The sequence below is a fragment of the Astyanax mexicanus genome, chromosome 1 (assembly GCF_023375975.1).
Source record: "Astyanax mexicanus isolate ESR-SI-001 chromosome 1, AstMex3_surface, whole genome shotgun sequence".
In the NCBI taxonomy this organism is placed as follows: domain Eukaryota; kingdom Metazoa; phylum Chordata; class Actinopteri; order Characiformes; family Acestrorhamphidae; genus Astyanax; species Astyanax mexicanus.
This window is the reverse complement of record NC_064408.1, coordinates 52,466,937-52,488,397: the sequence shown is the minus strand read 5'-3', so window position 1 is coordinate 52,488,397 and position 21,461 is coordinate 52,466,937. Positions and strand designations below refer to the sequence as shown.

Below are 21,461 nucleotides of genomic sequence, written 5' to 3'. Positions count from 1 at the left end.
CTGCATTTTTTGCACTATAAGGCGCACTTAAAATCCTTTAATTTCCCCCAAAAATCTACAGTGCACCTTAAAATCCAGTGCTCCTTATGTATGAATTTTACCAGTCAGGTTGTAAGGAGCAGTAAAGCCATTCTGCTGAAGTGAAGCATTATACAGGATTATACAGGATATTTCAGTTTAGTTCTCTAGAGACTTGAGACTGGAGCAGTATTAGCATTAGCTGCTAACCATGCTATGCGCTAGCTCTTTCAGAGCCGTTCAGAGGTGAGTATTATCAGCCTGTAGCCTCCTACTAATCTCAGCTAGCACTTCTGGAGCAGCATTAGCATCACCCGCTAAACATGCTAGAGTGCTAGCTCTTTTCACGCTTTTCTCACCCAAACAAACCGTTTTCAGGAGAGAAATCTGTGTAACATCCAGCGCTCGTTTGAATTTAAAAGAAAGCTTAGCTTTACAGGTCTTGCCACCCAGCGGTGAGACTTGCTGAATTAGAAGAAAAACATGGCGACACCCCTGTTCCTTACTAGTGTTGCTTAATGCGCCTTACAATCCGGTGTGCCTTATGTATTAAAATAGACCAGAAAATAGACATTTATTAATAGTGCACCTTATAATCCAGTGCACCTTATAGTGCGAAACATACGGTACCTCAGAATTCTTCAGTAGAACCTCAAACTATGTACTAGATTGTTGAAACTTGGGAAACAACTTTGTTTCATTAGGAGAATGACCCTAATCGCACGAGAGTTGGCTGTAGAATGGATGAAACAGGCCAACAGTACATTTTTGGAATGGCTTTGTCAAAGCCCTTGATTTCCTCCACCTTAACAGAAATACTTAGAACTGTGCTTTAAAATTAGGTGCAGGAGTCTAATGTTATGTTCACACAGCAGGCAAATGTGTCCCAAATCCGATTTTTTTACATCATATTTGTCACAGGTGTGCATAATTGGGTCACTTTAATACGTAGTACTGAAATTCAAAATGTATCTGATTTGCGACAATGTGAGTCTCTATTAACAGCCAGATCAGAATTCAGGCTACTTTTATATCAATAAAAAAAGGCAAAATGTAAAGCAGCTGTGAATAAGGATTTCATTGGTAGGAAAGAAAGATAATAGACCACATAAATGTTGATGGGTCGGATTGATGTCTTTGTTCCAATAATATTAAAAGACTTGTGTCTCAAACGCTCTGTGTTTCTAATAAAATGGCCAAACTTAGCCAAAAGACGCAGCCACATTCTGAGACTGCAGCATCAAAGTAGAATAAAACGCTTAAAAATAAAGTTAAAAGAATAGAATGGCTGTCTATGGCTAAATAACATGCCTTTTTTTTTTTTTTCCAGCTGGTTGAGTGAATTCAGGGTGATAAGCCCAGCTGTCAGCCTGAACTCATTCATAGCTCTGGGGATTTTGACCAGGATTAAAGTGAAATTTAACCTGAAGCAATGCTCTTATGTGGTCATCCAACCTGAATTCTGCCAGAAGCTTGCGGATGGCAACAAATATACCTGGAAAAGGTGAAACTTTCCAAGGCACTTTTTTACCAATTACTAGATGTTGTATGTGTCTATCTTTGACACTGTGTTGACTTAAACAACAATAAAAGGAGACATTGTTAATATTCACGACCATGACAAGTGTATTTACTGACCTGTAAATACAACAGGATATGCTTTTGCTATTTCCATTCATGTTTTACGACTTCCTAAACTATTGCATTACCTCTTCTTAAGAAGCCCAGTATGAATTGTAAATCAGATGCGCTGTAGCTGCTGATGAATTATAATGTGATACTTAGCTGAATCTGTGCATTACCTGGACTGGGGTAGATCGATGTGTGACTTACGAAAAACACTTTAAAAATCAATAACTTTGATAAATGTGGAAGATGATTCTCTCTTTTCTTACCTGAACATTCACATAAATACAGGCCTTATGCACATGCATGCCCCCACGCTCAATCTTCCTAATGTGTTAATCGTGTTACTAGAAGTAGGTGTTTATAAATTAGCATGAAAGCATAATTTAATTTGTGGTGGAAACAGCACAGTGTGCTTTTCACTGCCAAAACTAGGTACAGTGCAGAACTGTGGGTGGGAGATAAGCAACGGCGTATGTGATCAAAACCATTAATCCATTCCAGCCACTTTCTGGATTCTCCCTCTGCTAAGTGATCCGTGCGTGCCGTTTTCCCGGCACTTCGGCACGATTTCATCTGCTTCACACCTGGAGGTCTGCAGTTAACGAAGCTGAGAGCTTCTCCAAAAGTGGACGAGAAGTCTATTCACTCCATCAGGTGGAGCTCAGCTACATATGCTACTACGCTTCTTGCCTTAGTATTAATGTTTGGGAGTCTTATCATTTTCTCAGATTGTCTGAAGAGCTTTTAGCTCACAGTTTAACTTCTAACACAAGCCTATGTGCTCCGTTCACTGAACACATTAGTCTGAGTTTAGAAGGGATGGTAGCAATTAGGCTGAGGAGTAAATAACATCTTCTCTGGAGCACAGAGCTGGAATAAAGCCACAATGTGGCATGTAACAGTGACTTTATCATTGTTCATTTAACGGGATTTATCACTTCTTTCAGATGCAGTCAGTAAGCTGAGGCATGTTTGATAACTGTATAAGTTTGCTTCTCTAGCTTAGAACAAAATATGTTAGTCTACTGTTGCTATCAAACACTGGACTTAAGAACATTACTCACTCTTATACACCAAAAACCTTTGTAAACCTGCTTACAAATGCATCAACCGACTATAAGGCCCACTATAAATGAACGTCTACTATCTGGTATATTTTCATACATAAGGCACACTGGATTATGAGACACATTTCAAGAGGCACTATGAGGAACTTCTTATTCAACAGGTCTCGCAGCTGGGTGGTGTTGAGGGGGAGCTAACTATGTTAAATAAAGCTAAGCTAAGTAAACAAAAGCGCCTCCGTTTATTTACAGTAAGCTTAGATTTCTGAATTTCTCTAGCAATAAGGCTGGAGCATTAGCATTACCTCTGAACAAAGAAAGGGCTAGTGCGGTCAGCAGCTAATGCTAATACTTACTTCTGAACAAGGAAATGACGGTTAGCAGTTAATGCTAATGCTGCTGCTGGAGAACTAAACTGAAACTCCTGCATAACGCTGTACTTCAGCAGAGTGGCTTTACTGTTCCTTAATACCTGACTAATAAAATTAAAAGGCGCATTTCTGATTTCAAGTTCTCCTTATAGTGCAGAAAATACGGTATATCTTTTTTTTTTTTTTCAAAATTTTGAAGCAGAGCATGATTCCCTCCCTTTGGAAACTAGGCTGCCAGCCAATTGTCCAACACAATAACATTCCCAAACACACCTCTAAAATGACAACTGCATTGTTAAGGAAGACTAAGACTATGAATTGGCCAAGCATGTCTCCAGACCTAAACCCAATAGAGCACCTCTGGGGCATCCAGAAATGGAAGGTGGAGGGGCCTCAAGGTCTCTAACATCCAGTGGCAACATGTGAAGCTCTAGTGAATTCCATGTCCAAGAGGGTTTTGTTGCCAGCAGTATAGACATTATTGGCTGTGTGTCGAGTTATTATATATTATACATTATACAAGCTGTACAATGACTACTTTACATTATATCAGTGTCATACCTACAGCGAAAATAAAATATTAAAAACGTGAGTATACTCACTTTTGTGAGATAATGTAATTATACCACCCAATGTTACCTTCATGATTCTCATACCACTGTTATGTTGATGACACGTTGATGACATGTCTCACCGATGCCTCATCGTGGATGAGTTCTCATCATCTAAAACTCAACCCCAGCAAGACTGACCTTCTGTTCACCTCAAGAACTACAGGTCTTTACCACGATCTCTCCATCTCTTTTGAGAACTCACTGGTCACTCCATCAGCAGTAGCAAATGGCCTTGGTGTAGTAATGGATGATCAGTTATCATTCTCAAAGCCATGTTTCAAATCTGACTCAGTCATGCAGATTTCTCCTGTATAACATCCAAAAAATGTGACCGTTTCACTTGCTTGTGCATTCTCTAGTCACCTCAAGACTTGACTACTGCAACTCTCTACTGACTCGTCTTCAATCTTCCAAAGTCATGTGACTCCATTGCTCCATTGTTCCTTCCACTGGCTTCCTGTTGCCGCCCGCATCAAATTCAAAACCCTGAAACTGGCCTACAAAGGCAAAAATGGAGCAGCTAAAGACACTAATCTTTAAAAAAAAAAAAAAAAAAAAAAATCTCCTTGGGTTCTAAACATTATCATGCTTGGTGCATCTCTTGATCCTAGTCTCAAAGCACTGTTGTAAGTAGCTCTGGATAAGGGCATCTGCTAATTATCCAGTAAATGCTACCGTAAATGTAAATGTAAGTACTGGAAACATTGTGTGTAATATGTGAAGACCAATAGCAGTTAGAACCTAAAAATACGACAAAATCAAGATGGAAAGAAAAATAAAAAGTCCTATCAGAGCAGAACAAGCAGAACTCTTTTATCATTTTAGTTCCCCTTGATCTGGTCAGTGTCACAGATCAGAACAGCCAGTGTATTTCAAAGGAAAAGTAATTTTCCGTCTGGAAGTTAAATAAACACAGGGCTGTGACCTGGTGGGATTTACTGCTTCTATTTGATTAGTGAGCACAATCTAAAGCAGCAGTAATGCTCTCTTCAACTGCATTACATAACTGTACCAAATCCACAACAAACACCTGTTGTGACTATCTATGGATTGGCTCATCAAACAGTGTCTTACTCAGAACTAAACCATCTGTAAAATAGTAACTGAAATGTATGTTAATGTATCCAAATTTTATTCTGAGTAATCTACGATCCCTTCAGCTGATCAACTCATCAAGAATCCAGCTCAAATGTATGCAAATATACAACAAATTGAAAATGATTGTATTTTTTTTTCCATAAACCTCAACATGCTATACAAAGCCCTGCAACTGACAAAATCCCTGCAGTATTGCCTGTGTACAGCACAATGCCTAATCAGCAAGCTTTTTGATTTCTCTCAACACACACACATACACACATGAACACACACACACACATGTGCACACACACATTCTGCCTCCCTCCCTTCCATTCAGAGGCCAGAGATGATTTAGCTCGCGAGCGGTTTTCTGATCATCTGCATTCTGCCTGCCTTCCACTTTAATCTCAAAAACTCATTCAACCATCTTACACAAAAATTTAGCTCATCAGCGCAGCAATCAAACCCACTGCTCTTGCGCTGCACCATTTCCAGGAAAACTCCGAGTGAAAATATTTGTGTTGAAATCTATTTATCTATCTATATACCCATGTAAAATGATTTCCTGCTAGAGACGAGTAGGCGAGCTTTTTTTATGTGACCTGCCCACGCCTGAGATTCTAAGAAACGGGTCCCCTTCATACTGCAGAACAAAAGCAATGACACTGCTCTACATTACTACGCACACTCCTTTCATTACACTGCTTTCCTCTGGCCACAAACTAATCTTAAAAAAAAGGCCAAGCATTCGTGAACAGCGGCCTTCTAAAGATATATAAATATTACACACAAAAAAAAACAACAACTTCTGAGGGCAAACAACACAAAAACAGAGCAGCTCTTGTAGACAGTAATATGGAGGGTAAAGTGCAGTGCTGCACACATCTGTTCTTATACAGCCTTACAGTATTAATAGGTTTACATACACTATTCATAGACATATACTGTATACTGTATGTAATGATAATATTAAACTTTAGTGAGTTTTAGACCTACTTTCTTCCTGGGGCAAAAATAATGCAACCAAAAGAGTAGGGTCAAGGTGCAACTTTGCAAGGGACATTTAATCACATATCATTTGTGCTGTACAATACTATATTTCACAACCCGTATGTATTTTTTTGATTTAAGGAAACAGTAACATTTGGAGGATCCATTTTTGGTGCCTCTTTGACAATCAACTAACATTCAAATAACGTTAGGTTCACATTTTACAACTTTAAACTTTTTGAGTGGTCAGTTGTTGTGCTGTTCACACTATCCTGAGTCCTTCAGTTGTTGAGACTTTCACACTACACCACCGATCAGTGACACAGGGTCACAAATCACTGTCACTAAACACACAAGAACTAGTGATGCCATGCCAGAGAATCTATGGAGATATCTAATTGGAGAATACACACTTGCAGAACCCAATGTATGGGTTCATATAAAGCAAGCAAGCAAAATCCGAGGTCTTAAAAATCTGATCAATTTTATACTGAAATATATACTTATGTCCTCAACAAAGAACTATATCAAAAGTTTTAGCACCACAGACATAATATATAAGGTTTATAAGGTTTTAAACTCCAGTTAAAAGCATTTAAACTAGTTGTACACCTTTTAAATGGGCTCTAGCATGTACCTCCAACATCAGATCACCAATTAATCAGCTCACAGTAGTAGATTTAGCTCTACTTTTATAGAGGATTCTTTATAAATCTCCCTTTAGATTTTAACAGCAATTTCCTGATATAACAGGGGAAACAGAATATGGGCAGACTCTGGTTAGGTAGATGATTCACTTGTTGGAACTGTGGTTCACTCTTTCTAGTGATTTCATTGGCTATAGGTAGATGCTGCTCTTGACTCCCAGTTGCCAACTGGATCAGATAATAAGCATGCTGAATATTTGCCAGGCGTCTGAGACTCCTGGGCCATAACCAGTCGGCGGTTTAGGAGAGAATGTTTCAGTTGGATGATAGTAGAACATCAGTCAAGCATCTATGAGGCATCTACAGGGGTTGGACAATGAAACTGAAACACCTGGTTTTAGACCACAATTATTTATTATGGTGACGGACAGTTCTGGTGGAAACAGGAGAGTTGAGGTGCACATTGAATTCTGCCGTGATTTGAGCAGCCGTGGTTTTATGTTTTTTGGATACAATCCGGGTTATCACCCGAACATCCCTTTCAGGAAGCTTCCTCTTACAGCGTCCACAGTTAATCCTGTTGGATGTGATTCGTCCTTCTTGGTGGTATGCTGACATTACCCTGGATACCGTGGCTCTTGATACATCACAAAGACTTGCTGTCTTGGTCACAGATGCGGCAGCAAGACGTGCACCAACAAATTGTCCTCTTTTGAACTCTGGTATGTCACCCATAATGTTGTGTGCATTGCACTATTTTGAGCAGAACTGTGCTCTTACCCTGCTAATTGAACCTTCACACTCTGCTCTTACTGGTGAAATGTGCAATTAATGAAGATTAGCCACCAGGCTGCTCCAATTTAGCCATGAAATCTCCCACACTACAATGACAGTTTCATTGTCCAACCCCTGTATAACGGACCATGCAAGTAAAGTAAATCATAGAAAAATGTAAACTTTTGAGATTTGAGTTTTATGTTCTAATAAAGTAATGTTATACATTTATTGTGCTCCATATAAACAGTTCCAGCAAGCCACTCAAAACATTATATTGCCATAATATGTTAAGAGCAGGAAAACATACAATCACATCAGTACGTATGACCTGTCATGTTAATACAAACCACTTATATATTTGGAAATATTCATGTCCAAAAGTAACGACGGCTTTAAAAACAGTACAAACCACTTAAAGATAATGATAATACCAAAAAAATCTGTTGAGATTATCAAGGCCATCTGTTAGTCACCTTTAAGTGATAAAAAACCCCAACTTAAAAAAACTAACAAAAAAATATATTGTGGCGTGGAAGAGGAAGGAAGACCCGTGAGACTCATGCTGAATGCTCAACAGCTCCTTTATTGAACCGGCTTGCCACTCACTTACAGTCTTTAGCAAGACTAGGAGCGCTAAAAACCATTACCCCACAGAGCTAAAACAGCCCAAAGGCCACCAACCCAGCTGTGTGTCTCCCAGATGGCAGATCCAGAGTGGTGCCCACCCTCTCTGCATAACCCCTCCCAAGGGAGATGCCCCACCCCTGTCATCCTCGCACACAGGAGAACAGAACCATGCCTACAGGCAGCCACACACACACAACCCAGAGCCGCCACAATATTTTCATAAAATGGCATTATTATGATGAAAAAAGGGAGTCATTATGATTATCACAAAACAAACAAAAGAAAAATGAAAGAAAACTAAAATATGTTTGTTCAGGGGCTGATTTTAAATGTAAAACAGATGATTGTTCTGGAGAATTTAAAGACACATCAGTTATTAAGTTAAAACAGTTTAAGTTTAAACTCTCTTTTTCTAAAACTTTATGTTCTGGTTTACCTTGAAAAAAAAAAAAAAAAAACTGATTTTCAGTGTGGTGTTGTCCAAATTGCATACTAAAACCCATTCAAGAGATGAACTAAAAAAATATATATACCTGCTCTTGTTGGTCGTTGGAGGCCATGCTTGTAAGAGAAGCATGAGGTGCTGAAACTCCTCCCACTTTCTACTAGACTCCAGAAGCTCCAAGAAGAGAGAGTAGCGCTTCTCCTCGTTCTCAATATCCTTCATCTCACACTGAAAGAGAAAAGAGAGACAGATTTTCTTGAGAACAATAGTACAAACAAACAACATGCAAACAAAACATTGTATGAGACTAATGTATAGCTGTTAAATTTCACCTGATAAAGACTATAACTTTAACTATAATATAATGTAACTTTCTATAGTGACAGATGCTGTGTTGGATGTGGGTAAATTACACTGCAATTCTCTAAGTTAATCAGTACTGTTAGAGCCTTTGAAAACCTTTTTACTACTAATGTGAACACAAAGATTTTTATAGAACACTTGACTAAAGCTTTACTCAGTGTGACTGAATTCCTAACAGTGTTTCCCTAATATACCCCTGTAAATAATGTGACGACCCCCTGGGCCTCCTTCAGGTACTAGTTTGCCAGTGCACAGGCAGGGCTGAGTCTGATTGGTCTAATTGGAACATTGAGTGCACCTGTGAGGAATATGGCTTATAAGGTGGGGTTTTGTCTCTCGCAGGGGGGCACCTTCTTTCTTTGTGAAGGCATGTTTCGTTTTCTTTCTTTCTCAGGCTTCTTGATTTCCCTCTCTCCCCCCTTAATATCCCTCTCTCTTTGCCTCTACATTTATCATTTACTGATGCAAACACACCTCCTCTCATTCAAGCCTATCACTGCATTCAGAACCTAGACATTTTAAAAATGTGTATGTTTTAATTTTTAGATTTTGTATTAAATTAATAAAAGTAATCTTTAGTTTGAAACTTAAACTCTCATGTTGTGTCCCTCTTTTTATGTTGCGGAGTGTGGACGAGCCCATGCCATAACAATAAATATATAGCCAAAAAAAACAAACAAAACATAATTGGTCTGTTTATTTAACATTTATAGCAAGCGTTTGGCAACTGCTGAAATACTGATACACTGATAAAGTCACTAAGTGCCCTAAAATATTCTATCATCTACTGGAAATATTTGACACTACAGATACATTTTAACATTATACAGTGGTAAAAAAAAAAGTTTGCCCCCTTAATGATTTTTGCACGTTTCTCAATAAATATTTCAGATCATTAAACACATTTAATTATTAGTCAAAGGCAACACAAGTAAACACAAAATGTAGTTTAAAAAAATCCAAACCTACATGGCACTGTGTGAAAAAGTGATTGCCCCCTAAACCTAATAACTGGTTGTTCCACCCTAAGCAGCAACAACTGCAACCAAGCGTTTGCAGTAACTTGCAATGAGTCTTTTACAGCGTTGTGGAGGAATTTTAGTTCCACTCATCTTTGCAGAATTGTTGTAATTCATCCACATTGGAGGCTTTTTCAGCATGAACTGCCTTTGTATGGCAATGCCACAGCATCTCAATCGGATTCAGGTCGGGACTTAGACTAGGTCGCTCCAAAGTCTTCACTTTGTTTTTTTTCATTCAGAGTCATTCAGAGGTGGACTTGCTGGTGTGTTTTGGGTCGTTGTCCTGCTGCAGAACCCACGTTCGTTTCAGCTTGAGATCACGAACAGTTGGTCGGACAGTCTCCTTTTTGGTACACAGAGGAATTTATGGCTCCATTTATCACAGCAGGTCAGCCCTAGATCATCACACTACCACCACCATGTTTTACTGTAGGTATGATGTTCTTTTTCTGAAATGCGGTGTTACTTTTACGTTAGATGTAATGGGACACACACCTTCCAAAAAGTTAAACTTTTGTCTCATCAGTCCACAGAATGTTTTCCCGAAAGTCTTGAGGATCATCAAGAAGTTTCTCTGAAAATTGAGACGAGCCTTAATGTTCTTACTGCTCAGCAGCAGGTTTTGTCTTGGCACATTTAGTCAAATTTTGCCTTGTCTCTTTCTGATGGTGAAGTCATAAATGCTGATCCTGCAGTTCTTTGGATGTTGTTGTGGGGTCTTTTCTGACCTCTTAGATGAGTCATTGCTGCACTCTTGGGGTAAATTTGGTTGGCTGGCAACTCTTGGAAATGTTTATTACTATTTCACGTTTTCACTATTTGTGGATAACGGCTCTTACTCTGGTTCACTGGAGTCCCAAAAGCTTTAGAATCATTTGTTTTTTATTTCTTTGGATATTGACATCATGTCTTGCTTTTGAGTGTTTTTTTGGTCTAATTCACTTTGTCAGGCAGGTTATAATTGAGTGATTTCTTGATTGAGAACAGGTGTGGCAGTGATCAGGCAATCAGGCCTGGATGTGGCTAGAGAAATTGAACTCAGGTGTGATAAACCACAGTTAAGCTATGTTTCTAACTGGGGGGAAAACATGTCCTTGACTAATATTTACGTTTGTTTGATGATCTGAAACAATTAAGAGTGACAAACATCAAAGAAATCATGAAGGTGCAAACACTTATTTCACACTACTGTACATTCACATTTCACAAATTCTGGTGACTACTCAAATGTCACGATATTTTTACTTCAAAGTTCTTCTAATTACTCCTTTGCCACAGTGGATTGGATGAAAGTAAGAAAAAAGGATGGCGGAATGCTCTTAGCTGAAGATTACATGAGGGAACAGAAAGGACAAAAGGACCTACAAAAAGAGTACAGAAAGAACAACAGCACTCAACAGCTAGAGCAGTGATTGTGAAGGTGATGAACACATGCTTTAAAGCCACAAAGAGGTCCATGAGTGAAAAGAAAACAAGGGCTCTGGCAGTCCTGGGCTTTTAAAAGCTCTTTTAAAGCAATTTAGTGACTTTCGGGAGGTAATGGCACTGTAAGAGTGAAAGCACAAACAGGTAAACAAGAGCGATGTTTGGAAACGTATAAGGAAAGATGAACTCGGTGGAACTATTACTAGGAGAACTTTTATCAGCGCTAGCACACAAAGCTAAGCGCTACATTGCATACGTTTTTGTCAGATTCACTTCAGCTTACAAGGCTTCCAGGAAACTTTTTTCAAAGCAAGCATCTCAAGGGCAGCTGAGGTAAGCTTCTGTAGCCTGATGTTATCCCAGAGATCCATTTCGCCATCATGTTGCTACCATACATCAATTTCTCTCAGCAAACACAGCGAAAGCAAGCTGCTGTACTGATCTTCTAACACCGCGCAAATGTTTGTCCTGCCTCGTCCATACTGTCAATCCAGGATACGCTTTTTTTCACAGTTTTGTCAATATATCACACATCACACACTGCTATTCTCTCACTGTCTGTGAGGAAAGAAGTGCACTCTTTCCTCAGTCTCAAATTCCACCAAACATTTACTTTCTCATTTCATTTCTATTTAGTGTCTAATTTTATTCTGTTCTGTGGGCTCTGACTCATCAACACAAAGCTGTTCATTATTTGTATTTTTATATCTCCTGATTTTTACTATTTTAGAGGAATTTAGTAGAAGAAGCACCACTAATATCCTAAAGTACATGGAAAAAGATGGTTCTTAGTGTAAGTGTTAGAGTGGTGTTAGGAATGCACTGAATTAAAGATTTTTTTTTAACAAAATGAAACATTTGGCTGAAAGCTAAAGCTTTACATACATTTTTCTCTATTGCATACATTTAGAAGTCTAAAAACTATTTAGAAGAAAAATAACTATTTCAAACCTACAGTTTAAAACGATTATTTAATGTCCCAGCTGGTTGTGATTTGATTGTGCTATCAAAAACTTTATTGCTCATACTCTGTTCACTTTTTCAGCCAATCACTAAAAGGGCTTTTTTGCCATTTTCTGCCACCAAATATTCTGTGCATCCCTATTTTTTTTGTAAATCAGATGTATGAGTATAAAGAACCTTTGTAACAAATGTGTGTTAAGAAGCTGCATATAATGTAAACCTTCTAATATAAAATATTAATAATACAGCTGTAAACTCAAGGGATAATCTTAATGTTTAGAATATACACTCATGCTCCCTCTCTCTCTCTCTCTCTCTCTCTCTCACATACACACAAACACACACACACAGATATCCGGGGAGAGTGCATTCTCCCCTGTGGTGGCTTCTACACTCTGCTCTCTGCTTGTCAGCGAAAGGGGAAGGCGGAGAGAGAAAGTAATTAATTTCCCTTCAGAGCAACTGGAGCGCAATTTAACAGTTCAGGAAACGTCTGATTTCTGAGGGGAAAAGAAAGAAAACGTGTGAGAGCGAGAGAGGGAGAGAGAAAGAGAAAAAGAGTGAGAGAGGAGAGTGCAGATTATTAGTGATGAGTTCTTGTGATTGTACATTAGAGAGGGGGAGGTAACGGAGGGGAATTGGGAGGAAGGGAGGGAGGGGAGGAAAGGGGTAAAGAAGGAGTGTAGAGATGTGTAGTGGGAGGTAGCATGGGAGAAAGGGATGTAGGTAAGGATAAAGAGCAGTAGAGAGAGAATAACAGAGAACCAGAGAGAGAGAGAGAGAGGGTAGGGACAGGACAAAAAAAAAGAATGAAAAGTGAAGAAAGATGGAATGAGAGAGGAGTCAGGAGTTCTGCATTAATTAATCATACAATTAGGTCTATTCTTTACCTAAGTCACAATTATAGACAAACATTATCTAAATATATTAACTGAGTGAACATTCACAGTAAAAGTGAGAACCTCCACTAAATGTTCACTGTATTTACTAATAGGATATGAGCAACTCTTCACTGTTTCATTGATGATCACATGGTGCCCAGCCCCAGCCCCAGACAAAGCAGCCAAACCATGGTGCTTCCTCCACCATGCTTCACAGTTAGAACCTAAGTTGTGCATTTAAAGTAGGGCTGTCAATGTTAAAGTGTTAACACACATAATTAATTTAAAATCAGTAACGTGTTATTATCATTTTTTACACAAATTAATTATGCAACCACATCTGACCCCAACTTCCTGACTAAAATGCATTGTGGTGCTCTGCCCGCCTGCTACTCCCCCTAGTGGTGGAGATCAGCCTCGAGCGCCATCGAGCAGTCACAAAACACTTCGAGGGCGGCGGCAAGTGGAGGAAGCATGTGACCACGTTGATCCTGGTCACATGGGCCACACCCACTCCAGCATTGGGAGTTGCCTGCTTACACACAGTATAAACTAGTGTCTTTAAAAGAACGTGTTTAAGAAAGTGTTAAACCTATTTAATTACAGAATATTGTCATGATTAATCAAATTAAATATTTTAATTGATTGACACCACTTAATTAAAGGTTCTGTATCTGTGTAACCTGTCAATGAAACAGTTCTTGTATGAACACTTTTCTTTAGTGTTTTTTAATAGTGGACACATGAACGGAGATTTAGAGGCTTGTTAGAATCTTTAGTGGGATAACATTAAGTAATCTTCCTTCAGAAGAACAGGTTTATCAGTAAGCAGTCATTGTGTGTCCTTATTTAATGAGCAATTAAACAACTACACTGTTTATTTGAAACAACTACTGACAGTCAGGTCTTGGAGAAGTCATTAACATGGAGAATCACTTACTTTCTCTAGCCTGCACTGTAGATGTTTACTCATTGTGCTCAATAAAAGACATGATTAAAGGGTTTATCAAGGACGCCACATTCTATCTGTGTCCAACACAAGTACAATAAATACAGTAGTCTTGTCTTATTTGAACACCTGTGTTGTCTGTGTGCCATTAGTTTAGATAGACTGAGTGATTAGTAAATCAATACAGAAAGCCAGGTACTTCCAAAGGGTGTTTCACTTTTTCTGTTCTACATGAAGCAGCTTGTTTTAAATAATTAGATATAAGTACTAATCTAACTCTACTGACACCTCTCTCTCTCTCTCTCTCTCTCTCTCTCTCCCTCTCTCCCTCTCCCGCTCTTTCTCTCTCACTGATGTGAAAATCAATTAGACAGACACCTCGCTTGGCCTCTGTGTGTTTGGAAGAGCGTAATGACATTCCACTCAGCTCACATCCTCTACACCAAATCGATTAATAAACTTTCCTAATACACTCCATTAGAGTCAATCATGCTTGACCTCCAGCTTCTCTGCCACTTATTATGATGTCAGGAGCACCGAGGGGATGACACCATAATGCACCGTGTGAGTGTGTGTGTGTGTATGCGTGCACAAGAGTGAGTGTTTTTATATGCCGAACCTTTCCTTTCATCATTGTCCCAGAGAAGTTTAATATGAAAATTAATTCCAACCATGTTAATTGGGCCAAATGGCATTTCTCATTTGCATGGGATGTTGACAGGAGGTTGATCGGTGTGTGCAGGGGGAACATGCATGTGTGTGTGGGTGGAAAGGCACAGAGGAGAGGAGCATCTGTCTTTCAGAGTTCTGCTCCAAGAGGTTCACAATACTGAACAGGTTATAAATGCTTTTGTTCCATTTTACAGTACTGACATAGTACAACCTTTCTCAAGCAGAGGTCCGGATGCTGTCAGAACTGTTCTGAACAAGAACAAGTTTGTATTACTGTTAAGTTGTTAAGTTATTTAAGTTTTTTTTTTACTTGTTTTAAAACCAGATACTATAAAACTACAACAATTTCATCAATTTTGTGAGTACATTATAATAAATAAAGAACATCAGCAATATATTGTTGTTGGTGATATTGGTGATCTTGGTATTTTCATCATCTGCTTTTGGGAGCTGGGAATATGCTATATTAAAAAAAAAAATCTGTAAATTCTAATTCTGTATTAGAATATATAAGTAGGGCTGAGCAATTTTATATATTAAAAACAAATCTCAATATTCTTCAAATACATGCAGCTTTTAAATTAAACAGTGCTCATACCTTCTTGTATTTTGGTATTTATATGAAAGTCACTGACAAATAATTATTATTTTTTTTTTTTCATGTTTCTGACAAAAACCAATGTCTATCCACTGAGCTTCCTTCTGGCAGCATCTGTATATAAAGATGTACAATCTCAATTATCCCATATTGAAAATCGCAGTAAAACAGTCAATCAATAAATCTAATTAATCTGATTACCCTCCCAGTTAATAGTCAAAATATGCCAGGGTGTACCCATGGTCAATAGACAAGACAAATAGAAAGTTTTAGGGGTAGAAATCAGGAAGAACAGGCACCTACAACTTATAAATGTAGATAAAAATGTCTTAATGCTGTAATATACTGTGGGGTTTAAGATGGGCTTAGGGCTCATAATGACAGTTTATGGGGTGGGCCAAATTGGGTTTACCATAACGTGCACAGGCTCTGCAAGGATCAGGCTGGATTTTTTTGGACCTGATCTACGCATACAGTGCATTTTTGTCCTCAGGAGTAGATCACTGTTATAGTAAGTGAGTGCTACTCTGCTAGCACCCCTACTAGATCTAGATCATTTTAGTTTCAATTATTGTTTTTTTTTTTTTTTTTTTTTTTTTTTTTTTTTAAAGGTACTTAAGATTACTATTTTTTGTTTGTATGGTTGAAAAAAAAAATTGTAAAGCTTCAAATAACCTTGACTTGATGTAGACCTTCTTTAAATCTTCTTAACATATATGTTTCTCTATGGACATTAACTTCACCAGCGTTAAATAAAACTATTATTGTTAAATCAACACTGTGAGTGTTAACACTAACAATGTTGATTTAAAACTGGTAAATTTACTGTGTGGAACCAAAATAGCTTTTTTCTTAGAAACCTTTGACCAAAAACTGCATGAAAACATGTTACTTCCTAACATTCTCCTAACATTACTCGTAACCCCTGCTTTATCAGTCTGGAGAAACAGCCTCAGCCTCACTAACAAAGTTCTTATTTTTGTTCATGTTTCCCTTTAATTACTTTGACAAAAGCTGAGCTAGTTTCCTCACTAAGTTTTGTACAGCTTGCCCAGTCTGTCCAACAAAAGAACACATTAGTGGGCGGAGTACGGACAGGCCCATTATGTGCTAAGTTTTCAGGGCCGAATAAACAGAAGTTGCTCAGTGCAGACGGATTAGAAAGGTTCGGGGTATGTGCTTTTAATGAGATAATGGAGCAGGCAGGTGTGTGACAGGCTGAAGGCTCTGAAGAAATGGGCTTCTAATGCAGGAAAATCCCCAAAGGGCCGCAGCACACGCACAGTGTCTGGGGAATGCGGCCAAAGTGGGAGGAAGCCACTGGAACCTGACAGCATTGACTAAGTGCTAGTCTACACTTCACACAGACAGGCGAGAAGAAAGAGGTTAAAGTTTGCTGCCACCCACTGCCCTCTCTCTTACTCTCTCTCTCTGTCTCTCTCTCTCTCACACAAACACACACATAATGAAATATCAATGATATAATGTGCTTCATCCTCTAGCATCCCATCATGCTCTAAAAGAGACCCCAGGGGAGAAGGAGAGGAGAGATCCTCCGCCTGCACAGCCATTCTCCCTGCTTCAGAGCGTCCACCCACGCTTGCTGAGACACCAGCTCAGAGTGTGTGTGTGTGTGTGTTTGTGTAGACAGACTGAATGGGTTCTGCTGTGTTACACTTCACAACATCCACCCACTCCGTGTCCTCCCCACCAAGTGGAAATCTACAGGACCTCTCAGCATCAGACAAATACAATGATACACAACACCAAAATATATACTGAAGCTTGCAAAAGTATTTAAATCATATTTCCTCAAATATGTCTAGATTTCAAATAGTTAAAATTTCACAGACTGTTTCGAATAGCCATTTAGGTGAAAAAACATTTTTTTTGTTTTGCTTTTAAAGCACTCAAAGTTAGAAAAGTATTATTTGCTTGCAGAAAAGAGTGCATACTTTATCAGCCCATTTAGACTACCATGTGTTATAACTTTATATAACGAGAGAATTATACCAATATATAAGTTTTACATTTTGGTAGTTTGGAGTGCTTCTTAATAATTCTGGTAGATGTACTGCAGATTGTTTGTGCTGGCTGATAAGCACTTTTCAAAATCACAATTTGCAAACAATACTTTTAAAGTGGACTTTCAAAGTGGTCAAATACAGCTCTGGAAAAAAATGAGAGACCATTTCAGTTTCTGAATTGGTTTCTCTGATTTTGCTATTTATAGGTACAGTGCAAACGTATTCAGCCCCCTTAAACTTTTAAACCTTTTGCCACATTTTTGCCCATTCTTCTTTGCAAAACAGCTGGAGCTCAGTGAGGTTGGATGGAGAGCGTTTGTGAACAGCGGTTTTCAGCTCTTTCCACAGATTCTCCATTGGATTTAGGTCTGGATTTGGCTTGACCATTCTAACATCTGGATACATTTATTTGTGAACCATTCCATTGTATGTTAATTGTATGTGGTCCTGTATTTAGCTCCATCCATCTTCTCATCAATTTTAACCATCTTCCCTGTCCCTGCTGAAGAAAAGCAGGCCCCAACCATGATGCTGCCACCACCATGTTTCACAGTGGGGATGGTGTGTCGCTAAATATAACATTTTGCATTGTGGCCAAAAAGTTCCATTTTGGTTTCATCTGACCAGAGCACCTTCTTCCACATGTTTGGTGTGTCTCCCAGGCGGCTTGTGGCAAACTTTAAACAATACTTTTTATAGATATCTTTAAGAAATGGCTTTCTTCTTGCCACTCTTCCATAAAGGCCAGATTTGTGCAGTGTACGACTGATTGTTGCCCTATGGACAGAGTCTTCCACCTCAGCTGTAGATCTCTTCAGTTCATCCAGAGTGATCATAGGCCTCTTGGCTGCATCTCTGATCAGTCTTCTCTTTGTTTGAGCTGAAAGTTTAGAGGGACGTCCAGGTCTTGGTAGATTTGCAGTGGTCTGATACTCCTTCCATTTCAAAATGATCGCTTGCACAGTGCTCCTTGAGATGTTTAAAGCTTGGGAAATCTTTTTGTATCCAAATCCGGCTTTAAACTTCTCCACAACATTATCTCAGACCTGCCTGGTGTGTTCCTTGGTGATGCTCTCTGTGCTTTAAACAGAATTCTGAGACTATCACAGAGCTATCACACAGCTGCATTTATACAGAGACTTGATTACACACAGGTGGATTCTATTTATCATCATCAGTTATTAAGGTCAACATTGGATCATTCAGAGATCCTCACTCAACTTCTGGAGTGAGTTTGCTGCACTGAAAGTAAAGGGGCTGAATAATATTGCACACCCCACTTTTCAGTTTTTTATTTCTAAAAAAAGTTCTTAAAAATACCCAAAAAATTTAATTGCACTTCACAATTGTGTCCCACTTGTTGATTCTTAACAAAAAAAAATACAATTTCATATCTTTATGTTTAAAGCCTGAAGTATGGCAAAAGGTTGAAAAGTTAAAGGGGGCCAAATACTTTTGCAACACACTGTGTTAAAGGTCACCTTCCGTCGTTTTTTCTTTCATTTTAAAATGTCTAGTTGTGGTCTCTAGTATGAATGAATGACATGTGAGCCGTTTTTGTAAAAAAAAAAGTGCTCAGGTGTCTCTGTATAGCTCTTTTTTAATGGACTGTTTTAGGGGTGTGTCCAAAATGACCGGATTCCAGCTTTGCTCATGAATATTCATACATGCAAACAGCATGCAAATATCTCTCATCTGATTGGCTAGGAGCACTGCGACGCCCCTCCACCGCTCTGCCGCTCACTGCCTCCCACCTCCTAACTGATGAGCGGTGATGTTGCGTCGCTTCAGCTCCGCCTCTGGGAGTTTCTCGAGCCAAGGTGGGCTGGTCTGTGAGTTTCTGCCTACGTAGGCAGAAAGATAATTCAAAATTCACCCGTTTTTCGGAGGGGGGGAGGGGGGATTTCTTTGCTTAGCTCCTGCAGACAATGGGGGCTGCAAAACAGTTTAATGTGCAGGTGTACACATTCAACTCGGAGAGACCTACTGTATTCCACAAAAAACAAGAAAAATCGGATTTTCGCGGAAGGTGACCTTTAAATGTTTGAGTAAAATAAACGTTGTTTTACTATATAAACTGCGGACAACATTTCTACCAAATTCCAAATAAAAATACTGTCATTTAGAGCATTTATTTGCAGAAAATGAGAAATGGCTGAAATAACAAAAAAGATGCAGAACTTTCAGACATCAAATAACGCAAAGAAAACAAGTTCATATTCATAACGTTTTAAGAGTTCAGAAATCAATATTTGGTGGAATAACCCTGGTTTTTAATCACAGTTTTAATGCATCTTGGCATGTTCTCCTCCACCAGTCTTACACACTGCTTTTGGATAACTTTATGCCACTACTTGTGCAGGAATTCAAGCAGTTCAGTTTGGTTTGATGTATTGTGATCATCCATCTTGCTCTTGATTATATTCCAGAGTTTTTCAATTTTGTAAAATCAAAGAAAATCATAATTTTTAAATGGTCTCTTATTTATTTCCAGAGCTGGATATTATTTTTTGAGCATTCAAACACTTTTCCCAACAACCACTGGCTTCTCTAAACAGCCATAAAAAGATGTTCACAAATCAGAAGAAGACCAGCAACTATTCTCTGAGTTTATAGAAAAAGAAAGCTTAACTGTCTGTGCAACATTTCAGTTTTTCTTAGGGAAAGATTATCAGTATTACAGTTCTCAAAACAACCCTACACACACACACACACACAAAGAGGAAAAGAAATCCAAGGGACCAAAAGCAACCCTTTAAGAGAATATAAATCGCTTTTTATGGACTTTTTGCTTTTGTTCTATCTGAAAGCAGACAGTGAGGAGAATGGGGAATCATTATGGGGCTGAAATTGACAGTTGTGGCCCCCCTGGTGCCATAAACATCAGACAGGGCTGGGTGGTAATTACGCTTCTCTAACTAGACAAAACAAGGGCTGCTCAGCACTCTTTATGGGCCACTGTTTATCACTGCTGTATGAACAGAGGGAGGGAGAGAGAGATGAAGGGCCTCCTGGAGTACAGTGCATTATAACAGGTTAAGAGTATGTGAGACTACTGCAAACACGAAGAATACACATTACACACATCCAGCAGGCCGGTCTCTTTTTTAAAAAAAATGAAATATACTGTGCCAGAAAAAAACACTATTGCTGGTCATTTTATGACCATTTCATGCCCTTTATATAATGATGCTGCAATTCTTTAATAATGCATTTATATGTTATATTTTACAGAACAATTGACTTTTAATTATTAACAATATTAAAACATTGGGTATGGAATAAATCAGGTTTTAATATTCTTAATAAATAAAACATAAATAATATAAAAACACTATTTGTAAACAAAGTAAACATACCACCTCATTCATGTTAATAGGTTCTTCTGGCTGGATAAACACAATGAGCATCACTGAGGTCAGCAAAAATGATTGAGGTCATGCCTATATATTGTAGGATAACGTAATTACAGCGACAGTCCTACATACAGTCCTTTACAAACCCTTCTAAACAAATGCAGCCCAGGAACTTGCAGTCAACCTGGGGATTCCTAAACAAATCTGTTATATTAGCACACTGTGAGGTGTTCAGTCAGCAAAGCTTAAAACTTTTATTTGCCATTTCTGGTGCACTTTCTCTGCACTGTGTTGTGTTTCGTCATCCTCTACCTCTATTACGCACTGCACCAGTTTTGCTGCAGCAGCAAAAATAACGGTTTAAATATCGAAGGCTATGAAAAAATCCAGTTTTGAGAAACTCTATTAAAAACCAGTCCTCACAATACCAGGTCTCTGGTAAAATTCACACACTTCACAATGGCCAAATTGCATCTGTAATATCAGATATTTCAGTGTTGTATGTGTCCACCCTCTACTTTTATTACAGCTTCTCTTCTCTCCAAGAGACTCTCTCTCAGTTTTTTTTGCAGAAACCAGCATGAGATCTGCTCAATCTCAAATATTTCCTATTGCATTTAGTGATGTTAAGGTCTGCACTGAGGTAGTCCGTTTATTGTGCTCTGAGAACACCAGCAGCTTCTTCAACAGCAGATGTTCTTGAGATTTTTTTTTTTGATTTTCTCAATATGTTTAAACTGTCTTCTGACAGTAAAAGATGCACATAAACACCTGTAGATGTTTTTAGAATGAAATCATGAGTGGGGCTTGGTTTTCCTCTACTTTTATTTTCGGATGGTTTGGACTTATGAAACAATTACAGGAAGGTGAGGCAGGATACCTTGACCCATTTAACAACAAAAAAAAGAAAGGAAACAAGTGGTTAGGGGTGGGTATCAAAATT

General features: G+C 38.6%; 1 protein-coding gene across 2 annotated transcripts in view; it reads right to left on the bottom strand.

Moving 5' to 3' along the window:
* Nucleotides 1-21,461, bottom strand: part of nbas (NBAS subunit of NRZ tethering complex) — a 353,782-nt gene that overhangs the window by 33,508 nt on the left and 298,813 nt on the right. For both annotated transcript variants that reach the window (XM_049479822.1, XM_049479826.1), the window contains one exon: nucleotides 8,351-8,490. In XM_049479822.1, the coding sequence (XP_049335779.1) occupies nucleotides 8,351-8,490 (140 nt within the window). The remainder of the gene's footprint in view (nucleotides 1-8,350; nucleotides 8,491-21,461) is intronic.